The sequence below is a fragment of the Leguminivora glycinivorella genome, chromosome 16 (genome assembly GCF_023078275.1).
Source record: "Leguminivora glycinivorella isolate SPB_JAAS2020 chromosome 16, LegGlyc_1.1, whole genome shotgun sequence".
Classification (NCBI taxonomy): domain Eukaryota; kingdom Metazoa; phylum Arthropoda; class Insecta; order Lepidoptera; family Tortricidae; genus Leguminivora; species Leguminivora glycinivorella.
In genome coordinates, this window is record NC_062986.1 from 21,770,225 (window position 1) to 21,781,680 (window position 11,456).

At 37.3% G+C, this 11,456-nt stretch overlaps 1 protein-coding gene and 2 non-coding genes across 4 annotated transcripts; 2 read left to right on the forward strand and 1 right to left on the reverse strand.

Annotated features, from left to right (window-relative positions):
* Positions 1-209: 209 nt before the first annotated feature.
* On the forward strand, positions 210-10,357 carry LOC125234496 (general odorant-binding protein 1-like). Of its 2 annotated transcripts, none has more exons than XM_048140756.1 (3): positions 210-360; positions 8,442-8,622; positions 9,094-10,357. In XM_048140756.1, exons 1-3 carry the CDS (start codon positions 220-222, stop codon positions 9,279-9,281), a joined length of 510 nt encoding a protein of 169 aa, XP_047996713.1. In that variant the 5' UTR covers positions 210-219; the 3' UTR covers positions 9,282-10,357. The 2 variants fall into 2 exon arrangements, with proteins under 2 accessions (XP_047996713.1, XP_047996714.1); XM_048140757.1 differs by lacking the exon at positions 210-360 and adding an exon at positions 7,782-7,847.
* Positions 10,358-10,876: 519 nt separating this feature from the next.
* Positions 10,877-10,948, forward strand: Trnaa-ugc. The gene has a single exon. It is a non-coding gene; the product is annotated as a tRNA-Ala (tRNA).
* A 436-nt stretch (positions 10,949-11,384) lies between these two features.
* Trnaw-cca lies at positions 11,385-11,456 on the reverse strand. The gene has a single exon. It is a non-coding gene; the product is annotated as a tRNA-Trp (tRNA).

Genomic DNA, 11,456 nt, shown 5'->3' on the forward strand with positions numbered 1-11,456 from the left:
GTTTTCTTAATTCCTGGAAATTGTATGGTGTCTATTCTATAATTACCTATAAACTCCATGATAAAATTAAAACAAGTGCCTACATGCCGCATTATAAAATAAAACACGTTTTACTAAATATTAATAAAGTTACAAATAAATGATGATTAATTTAAAATAATCGCTGTGTATACAAGTAATATAGAAATCGGTGTTAATTTTCAGCGCGCAATATGTCGTATGTCGGTGCAGCGCAGACTTAATTGGCGGAGGCGGCGAGATATGGGCGCAGGCGCAAGGTCACAGGGCTGCCACACGAGACTAACTTCCTCAGGGCATCCGCTAGCTGACGCAGGTGCAAGCAAGAGGGTGCCACTGTCGGTAAAATCCATCGCAAGTATCGCAACGTGCCGCTTTTATGTTGGGCTTACACGGGCTTAGTAGCTATAGCTTAGGGCGTGTCACTACGGTTGTCACATGCGTGTAAACACATTGTACAAATGCTTAGTATTAGTGCAACTGCGAGTGCAAGTGAATAGCATTCTGTTCTATTTCCTAAGCGAGAAATGACAAATACTAAGCCCGTGTAAACCAAGCGTTACCGTCTTTTCTTTTATTACCCGCTCACTTTTCCGGCCTTCCTCACTGAAGGGTTTTTTACTGTCGTTTAATGTCATCTGTTTATTACAATCTATTCATGTAATTCGATTTGCGCACCAAGTTCTTACATACAAATCAATCAAAACCGGCCGTCAAGAAATCAATAATGTCAATAAAATTAAGCAAAGAGAAGACGCAAACGTATTGTAGGTAGGGAAGCGGTCGACTAAGAGGAAAGGGCTTTTCTTTAAGCCAATGTCTTTCTCCGCGGACTTTAATCAGGGACAACCCTAGCAGGTGGGTTGCGCCTGCGCAGCGCGAGGCGTGCGCGCAGGCCGCTATTAGAGCGCGTAGAATTGGAGATCCATGGGGCAAGGTTAATAGTATTCGTCTATAAATCCTTATTCATTATATTATAAATGTAGCAATAACTTGGTCCATTTGACTCTCTGTTACCATTGTCTGTCCGATGACGACGATATTTGACATGAAGATAAGAGATAGTGTGATGTGGAGATCAGAGATGGATATAGCATAATCTTATCAATCATCACAGCCACAGACAAAGTTACGAGCAACAGCTAGTAGGTACATTATAATTAGATTTAACTGCTCGTATTGCCGTAGCTTTTAGAAGAAAGGAACCTTAGTCACTGTAAGTTATTGCACTTGCTCTCCCATAAGGCGCGCCCGCGCCCGCGCCCGCGCAGGATGCTGGCTAATTGTACAACCCGCTAATACCGCGCTTGATCTCGGACCCGTCATTATGCGAAATAAACCCAAGCCTACACTCTGCGCTTTGGCGAAGGTAAACTAATAAAACTGATCGTGTAGGTAAAATTATATGTAAACAGTTTTACTGTTTTTACTTTGTTAATATGTAGTTGATTGGGACGTAAACAAACTGTAGCTGTAACTTGGGTAAGAAGGGGATTTTCAAAAGCAGGATAATTTTGAGAAAGACAATGTATTTAATACATATAGCCCTTCACACTTTAGCTTCACTTACACTAGCAGTAGTGTACCTACCTTACTGATGCTTAACAACAGTGAAAAAAAACATAAGTTGAAATGATGGCATGATACGAACTTACTTCGGTGGCCAAAAACCGCCGCCTGATAGTAAGAACTCAAAGTCACCGTCGCGTCGCCTATGTAAGTACACTCCTTGCTGAACATTTGTAACTGACACTCGACGGGACACAACATTATGACTATGATTATTTCAAAGTTATTTGTTCTGTATTCAAAATAACATCTCACACCTAATCAAAAAGCACCAAGGCTTACTGGTACACAGAAACACATGCCAGCACGTAATAATCTAATTCCCCTTGATACCATCAGCTAACCATACATCTCCCATGCTGACCCGTGCGAACTGGCTGCACGCGAAATTGCAGGGTTAAATATAGCGGACCGAGAACTACCATACTCGCTAATTATAATGTTTATAATGTTGCTTGGGAGGTAGTAGTATGCACATACAATGTACCAGTATTGAAAGATACTTCGAAATGTTAATACTTAATATAGGCACCTACTTATGTACCTATCTATCAACACACATCTGTAATCATATGAATTATTTTTAGAACGTGCTTTTGTACGCCAACAGTCAAAACATTATATTTACAATTGAGCATAATGATGATACTGATAATATTTATATTTTATTAATTAGCACTTGAATTGAATTGGCTCTAACTTGACTAACATCTATTTCTCCGATTTGAACCATCGTCTGTTATCTCATCCAGAATTAGTGATAATACAATACGAGATGAACATAAAATCATTCACTCCTGCAACATCGTCCTGTCTTTCTCCAACTTCATTTCTAGTCGCACCTTGTACATCTGCGCGAGGACATTCTGTCCCGAAGGTCAATGATGGAATAATCTGCGTTTTGATGTATTTGGACCACCAGGAAGTCGGACGTCTGCCCCCTGCACTCGGCTTGTATATAATACACTCGTATCGTTCACCCTTGTCTGACATTTTAGTTAAACGTGCATAAATCGTGACCGACGCTGCTCCGCAATTCATCCGTCATACAATCAGGCTAATGCAATCACTCTAATTGCACCGTTTACGCATCTTACACGTCCAAAGGGCATAACCACCAAAGACTACGGGGCAAAACCAACCCTTTATTGGATTTACTCGAAAAAGGCTTTATTTCTTTTTATTCGATTTATAAATCAAAATTGGGAGCGAGAAACAGATTCCTTATAAGTTTAGTTAAACAATTATTATTAAAAATCAAATATAGCTTAAATTAAAATACAACTAAAATTAATTATAAAAATTAAAGATATGTTTAAAAATTAATGTTAATATTCAGGTAGAAAAGTCCTAAACATTACGTTTGTACAAAAAGTGCAGGTGCGCCGCTGCGGGTCTTTCAATTTCGTACTAGAGAACTATAGATGGCGTTTGCGTGCAGCGCGCGTTCCCATGCGCCGGCGCACGACCGGCTGATTATGCCGGGATTAACTGTAGCATAAGTACAGATTAACTAGAGTGCTTTTTACAAGCCTTTACTTGACTTACGTATGTATGTAATGGAACTAGCTAGAAGTACGTTTGTATGGATAATAATCTTGTAAATTAAAGTGAATCTACTTCCTGGTTTTCAACAAAGTAAAAATTTGCATAAGTATGTGAGTCGGTTGACAACATTTTTTTTATGGGATAGGAGGCAAACGATCAGACAGGTCGCCTGATGGTATATTAATGTTTTCACGGTTTAACAAAGTGCCTAATGTTCTTATTCTTAATAGTAATTGTGTTTACGTGTATCAACATTTTTGTGTTAATGTATTGGTGATGCATGGTACCTATAAAATAAAGTATTTATACATTTTAAACACAGTCAAAACATTCTACCACTCCCGCATCATCACTTAGTTGATAATCAGTGTTTTTACGATTTTGTTCCGAGTTGTGTTCGATGCACCCATTGAAGCATTATGCGTCGGAAGTAATTTATAATGTTAGAAATGTTAGTAGTGTTAGTACATATACAGATAACCTTCTATTAATATCAAGTGCACTGTCGCCGACACTGTCAAAACAAAAGCTGGACAGACATTTACCAATTAGTAAAGTCAGTGCTAAAGTCGCGCTGCAATGATAGTTATATAGTGCTGTCCAATCCCAGTTTCTTTAATTCAAATATGTAATTTGGTCCCACAGGAGAGGAGTATCATTTAACATTAATGTAGTTGACAGCCCATACATAAATATGCAAGGACCGCAGGGTCCGCAGGTAATAGTGAGATGCGAAAATAAATAATTTTAGCATTTTCTACTTCAAGTACCTAAAACAAAGTAAAGCTTTAAATTACACTTCATCATTATACTCATGAGACTGCGGCTACAATTGGTGTAATTATCGAATTACAGTAATTAAGGACAGAGATAAACAGCCGATCATCGATACTGGATACCGGATATTGTGATTTACTGGCGAATTTCTTTCTCGTACTGTTTATATATACAAGCCAGTCTGATAATTATCTTACAAAGGATGCCGCTTGCCGAAGATTGCGGTAGTTGTTCGTGGGAAAATAGTAATTTATATCAGCACAAGATACATTGGTGGATATTTGTATTAGATATAACAATTACTTTAGGTATAAAAGGCATTCTTTCGATCATAGCTCCTTTCTTGCATCTCTTATTAATTGTATCATATTCCAATCAATAGTGAGTCAGTTTCTTTCAAGAAACAAAGGCAAATTTTAAAATAAGTTCATAGCGCCTACCTTATTTGTATTTCTCAAATTTCTTTAATGTGTTAGTGCTATTTTATTTTTCAAGGAGCTTTTATACTATTATTTCATTAATCATTATCATTAGTTCCAGTGCGTTGGAAATTGGATATAATTGATTATAAATATGATTACTGAAAGAGATTAAACTAAAATATGTTTTAACAACTTTAATTCATTTAAATTTTAATAATTTGAATCTTTAACTTATGACTAAATAATTATTTACAGAGTAAAAAGTTACATAGTTATTTATATGTAAGTACTAAGTATCACATCATATTTGGTTAACTGAATAATACTTAATGATAACCTTGTAAGAATGCCACTGGCACACTTGTTTACTCAATGAAAAATGCAAAATCATGGAAAAAATAATGATGCACCTATGCACATGACACAAGCCTTGGAAATGCATCCTTCCATTATTAGAAACTCGGCCCACCTGGTCATTACTCCTGCAGTACTTGCATGCATAATTGTATATTTGCATTCTTAAACGGCCATTTTTTCTTGTCACGTGTGGTTAATGTTACATTTGTAACATTAGCTATGAGAATACATAGAAACGAGTCTAATACGTTGTTTATTTATTTAACAATAATTAAGTAAATCCGGATTTCTCTTAAGACGACAAGTAAATAAAGATTGTCTGGGAGACGACCCAGTTCCGAATACAGCATGGCTTCTACATATTATTGTATGGTCTTCTAAAAGAATATACCGCTTTTTAATACAAATTAGTCCCCATTTTCCTTTCAGGGGATCGGTTTTTGAATTTCGAACGCACGAATAGGCTAGTTTCCTATAATTAAAATAAAATATTTAATACAGTGCACGAAATAAAGCACCACAAAATTAGAACAAATATATGGACAGTGGTTGTGTTTAAACATAATTTCTATTTAATAAGTCAAAGAGAAAGATATTAAAGTAAATGAATTGACCGTGACGTCACTCCTCAGTATTTCATAGTAATTCCATATTAGCAAATCGTTTTGACAGTTCTTAAAAAGAAGCTGATTTGACTCGTAGGAAACTAGCCTATTTGCCGTTAGAAAGTCTGTGGAAAACGACGTGATGCTATTTTTTTTTTTTTGAAAAAGGTCGGCTAGTAATTTTAAAACTAGTAGTAATGACCACTCGTTTTCGATTCTGTTAGTAGAATTTAAATCGCTAGTATTGGAGATATTATTGAACGAATTTCACGAAATCGAATGGCCGAGATTCAAAAATCGCCCCCTGGATATTTATTTAATACCTACTATGAACTATTATTATTTATTAAATACTGAATGATAATAGTAGTTTATGTATATGTAGTTATGCCTCTGTTTGACTTCTGTGCTCTACACAGAAGATATCGCGGGCAGAAGGTAGTTTGCCATAGTTTGATATGCATGTACCTGATGTACCATTACGGAATAAATAAATAAATATTATAGGACATTCTTACACAGATTGACTGAGACCCACGGTAAGCTCAAGAAGGCTTGTGTTGTGGGTACTCAGACAACGATATATATAATATATAAATACTTATATATATAGAAAACATCCATGACTCAGGAACAAATATCTGTGCTTATCACACAAATAAATGCCCTTACCGGGATTCGAACCCGGGACCGCGGCGTAGCAGGCAGGGTCACTACCGACTGCGCCAGACGGTCGGTCGGTGGAATGTAATATACAAACACTTTGCATGTTGGCTTTATGTCGACTGAATACTGATTCTGTATCTATTTTTTAAGACCTAAATTGTGACGTATTCTAGCAAATAAACATTTCTATTCTATTCTATTCTAGGTACTCTACTCGTCGTAATCATACAGAACCGCCTCTCTCCTGTGTCATTGTGATTAGCGTGCGTTTAGCACTGTTAAACAAGCTTGACACCGCCCCTTATGAGCACAGATAATAGCACACATTAGGCTGTGGTAGATTTCAGTAGAGTGACTAAAAAGTGTGGGGACTGTGTCAATGGTAACCTATCGATGTTTCGAAAATCCTTTGTCCGATTATCACTTGTCCGAAAACGGTTGACAGAATTTTTATAATCCAAATACATTGTTTACCATATTTTTAAAATGTCGCTAGTTTGCTATGCCACATTATCGTTTTCCCGAAACTCTATAACCAGAAGAACGGTTGCCAACTTTATCATTTGACAACCAATTTGTTAACCATCTTTTCATAAATCCGATGCTACGTGACATCGAAATGTCATTTTCCCTAATATCATTTTATAGAAACTCAATAACCAGAAGAACGGTTGCCAATCTTTATCATTTGACAACCGTTTCGTTAACCACCTTTTCATAAATCCGATGCTACGCGACATCGAAATGTCATTTCCCCGTATATAATTTTATAGAAACATTACAAAAAAAATAGGTTAGGTTAGAAATGCGACCCCCACGGAAACAAACTTGCTAAGAAAAGTGGGTTAGGTTAGGTTAGAACTGCGACCATACAGAAACGAACCCTTACCATAAGCAGTGGGTTAGGTTAGGTTAGAACTGCGACCATACAGAAACAAACTTGTGCTAGAGAAGTGGGTTAGGTTAGGTTAGAACTGCGACCCTCACAAAAACAAACATTAGCAAGAAAAGTGGGTTAGGTTAGGTTAGAACTGCGACCATTCAGACACAAATTTGTGCTAGAAAAGTGGGTTAGGTTAGGTTAGAACTGCGACCATACAGAAGCAAACATTTGCTAAAAAAGTGGGTTAGGTTAGGTTAGAACTGCGATCCTCACGGAAACAAACATTTGCAAGAAAAGTGGGTTAGGTTAGGTTAGAACTGCGACCCTACAGAAACAAACCTTTGCCACAAACTCTTATGGCAAGGACTCATAGGTCAAGTAAGAACTGCGACCGTGAGGGTCGGGAACAAACTTTTGTTAGAAAATTAAGGATTTATTGAACTTTTGATATAGCGGCTTAATAATATTTCGAATTATAAAACTATACGCCATACAAAATTGCTGTCAAATGATACTTAGGAATTTTAATAAGTGTTAATTCGAATTTCGAACTTTTGATATAGCGGTTAAATAATATTTCGGAATAAAAACTTTACGCGACAAAAAGTAGTTGTCAAATGATTCTTAGGAATTTTAATAAGTGTTGATTCGAATCATAAGCGAAACAAAATTACAGCGAAATAAGAATCGGGAAAATAATAATAGGGGAAAAGTACTTTCGGGCAAACAAAACTTAGGCCAATTAATAAAATGGGAAGCGTTTTCGGGCTACTAATAATCGACATTACAATTTTCGACTTTTTGATAGGTAACCCCACCGTTGAGGTCATGAAGGACGTCACTCTCGGTTTCGGAGAGGCGCTGCAGCACTGCAGAGAGACGGACAGTACTTGCACACTCGACCACGGCACACAGCCCGGCTGCTGCTGACACGCCACCATGGAGGTCATGAAGGACGTCACTCTCGGCTTCGGAGAAGCGCTGCAACACTGCAGAGAAACGGTCAGTACTTGCACACTCGACCACGGCACACATAGTCCACTCGTATGTCTGGTGTCTTTGAAAAATGCCTCGATGAAAAGGAAAACACAAACACTGATAAAAGCGGTATGTCAACAGAGCCGCGTTTCCCGAAACATTATTTTAGATAGGGGGATGGATTTAGTCCATAGGTGACTGGTATAAACTCAGTTAACCCCTCTAAGTAAGCAGTGTGTAGCTAAAAATGTAAATGTGCATGCCTTATGTAGTTATGTTACTAAGTAGGTGTAAGTTTCACTGTTTGTACGCATATTGGCAAGACCATGGTGATTCTATGTATATATTGTTATGCTCCATCATTGTATTTACCCATGTTCTACAGACAATAAATGAATTATGAATTATGAAGTCACTTGCACCACCGAAAATGGAGGGTTAACCCGAGGAATGTATGGAATTTGACAGTTGACAGCCCACTAACCTTGAGTTAAGCGGGTGGGGTGGTGCAAGTGGCCCTAAGTCGGGTATGCGGAGGTGGCAATTAGGGAGGAAGGAGATTAAGCACCTGAGAAAAAAAATCTTGAACCATTCTTTTATCATGCCTTTGTTTCGCAGTCCGGCCTCACTGAGGAGAAGATGGAGGAGTTCTTCCACTTCTGGCGCGACGACTTCAAGTTCGAGCACCGCGAGCTGGGCTGCGCCATCCAGTGCATGTCCAGGCACTTCAACCTGCTCACAGATGGAGAGAGGATGCACCATGAGAACACGGATAAGTTCATCAAGTCTTTCCCTAACGGTAGGTCTATTATCAATATTTCTAGTTGTGCCTCAGGTACTTTAAGAAGGAGAGTCTTCGTTTGAAAGTTCAGCTACGCTATCCACCACCAGTATATCTCTTAGGTTTCCATAGATCACCTAGATTAGCTGTGTTCCTGATACAGTCTATCCTCATTCAAAATTCAAAATATTTATTCAGCAAATAGGCCACAGGGGCACTTTTACACGTCACATACATTTTAACATATTTTTTTTATATTTGAATGGCTCCGTACCTCAAAAGGAAAAATGGAACCCTTATAGTGTGACCCTGTTGTCTTCCCTTTTGTCTATATGTCAAGACCCTTTATCTCGGGAAGGCACGGAGCTATCGAATTGAAACCAAAAGTATACCTCCCACCGCGTTGAATAGGGGTGGCTGATGGATAGCGACGAAACTTAAACATCTAACTACTTTTCTCGCCTACCTGGCCTAACATTTATTCAACAGGTGAGGTGCTCTCCCAAAAGATGGTGACCCTGATCCACTCGTGCGAGCAGAAGTTCGACGACATGGACGACCACTGCTGGCGCATCCTGCGCATCGCCGAGTGCTTCAAGAGCAGCTGCCAGGAGCTCGGCATCGCGCCCACCATGGAGATGATGATGGCCGAGTTCATCATGGAGTCAGAGACCTGAAGACCGACACTATTCACACATCCTACATTTTTAAATTGCAAACGGGACTTAATCGCATATTACTATATTTTTGTTTTGTTAGTATTTAAAACATAGTAATACGCGATGAAGTCCCGTTTGCAATTTTAAATACGTGTAAACATCATGAAAGTTTAAATCAGTGTATACATTTTCTAGCAATGTTGGTGATCGCGTGAAAGGCATTTGAGTGCGTTAGTCTATTCTGTAGGCACTTTTAGGTAATTAAAAAAATAGCCGACCAGTTACAAAACCAAGCGGATCTGTCGCTGAGTGACCTGCTTCTAAGCTCGTTATTTGGTCGTGTAATCTTTTTTTTTTACCCTCAACTGGTTTAGGAAGCCGTTTGAGGGTAGATTCTAAAGATACAGACTGTGGCTGAAAGAGTTCATTGGGAATAATAATGTTAATAAAAATATAAAGAATATATAAAGTCCTTTGTTTCGACCATGAGGTGCCGAAATTGCTAGAAAATGTATATGATGTTTGTTTACATCCTTCGGATACCGCAATAGTTATATTCCGAGCTATTCGTTTTGATGGGACCGAGTGTGCAGCTTGACCTACTGTTATTTAAGCGTCACAATTTAATAAGCTATTATTGGCCCAAATTTCAGTTTGATAGGTCACTGAGATTCTCCGGCGGTCTGCGGACAGGCGGATGGACGGACGGATAGACAGACATGGCGAAACTATATAAGGGTTGCTAGTAGACTACGGAACCCTAAAAAGAACAAAACAAAATGCTTTGAACGAGATACAGCTATTGCGACGGTTTTTATTAACGACAACAATGCTTATTAGATAATGGACAATGATCAAATGTAATAACTATACCAATCATTTTGGTATTTTTTTTATTTTAATGTATTTTGCAAGAGGCAATGCTACTAGTTTAAATTTTCGTACAGTATATTAGGCATTTGACCAATGCTATTATTAATATTGTACAATTTATAGTTTTATTATTTAAGGAATAAAGCGCATTTTTCTGCGCAGCGACACGGCAACGACTTGGTACTGTTACACATAAGTTGTCTATTCAGAGACAGATAAAATAAAAGTATTTTTAAGTAATTATTGATGAACGTTGTTTTATTCTAATTTGTATTTTTTTATAGAAAGAGCTTAAATGGCATTTATATAAAACAAAAAAGTTTTGTAATGTGAAATAACTCAACGTCAAATTTAAAGACCTTTAGCAAAAAGTAGGTAGTAGGTAGCATAGCAAAGATATCGATGACCAAAATATATTTGTTTAGTTTAGATTGAGAACTGTATTGCTATTTTCTGTTTTTAACCGACTTCTTTATTTACTAAATTTTAATATTTTTTGACATGTATGTATGAATTATCCTTATGGAATATTATTTTCATAGTTTCGTGCTTATTGGTCATTTACTGATTTAAACTACAAATATGTAGATATAAAAAATAATTAAGAATACGTACATTAAACAAAACAATTGAAAAGTTCAAAATGGCTCCATATAATTTTTATCGATTATCGGCTTGAAGTTTCTAGTGACGACATTATTATCCGCGTTCAACCATCAATTTCGCAAGGTGAACTCGTAGGGGATGTAGCTCAGTGGTAGAGCGTTCGCTTTGCATGTGAAAGGCCCCGGGTTCGATCCCCGGCATCTCCAACTTTTTGCTTTATTTATTTTTTTGTAATTTATTATTTCAATTCTATCGAATCATATTAAATTTCATATTTACAAATTTGTTCAACAACTAAGTTAAAAACATTTTGCTGAATGAATATAACGAATAAATAGGAAATAAGGAGTAAATGTAAGTCAGTATGCGTGATTAAAATTATTCCGTTCCCTCGTGGGCACTCTGTATTTAATTGCAACAATAAGTAACACTTGCAAACAATTTTTTTTTAATTATAAATGGCCACAGAATAGCCAAAGGCAAAGAAGACATGGCCTACGATGGAGTGAGCTCACCCAGAAGATGCCTGATATTTAAATAAAATATGCTAATACATTTTTAAACCATTTATAAATTAACATAGAAAATATTAGAAATATCTAAATAAAGTAAGAATTACAAAAAGTAAAAGTAATGTTTATATGACCCCGACGTGATTTGAACACGCAACCTTCTGATCTGGAGTCAGACGCGCTACCGTTGCGCCACGGAGTC

Bases quoted from the DNA above. Each gene is read 5' to 3' on its own strand.
- LOC125234496 (XM_048140756.1), top strand. From the start codon at position 220: ATGTCGGTGCAGCGCAGACTTAATTGGCGGAGGCGGCGAGATATGGGC. The intron at 361-8,441 runs GTAAAATCCATC...TTTGTTTCGCAG, and splicing joins GCAAGAGGGTGCCACTGTCG to TCCGGCCTCACTGAGGAGAA. The intron at 8,623-9,093 runs GTAGGTCTATTA...TTTATTCAACAG, and splicing joins CATCAAGTCTTTCCCTAACG to GTGAGGTGCTCTCCCAAAAG.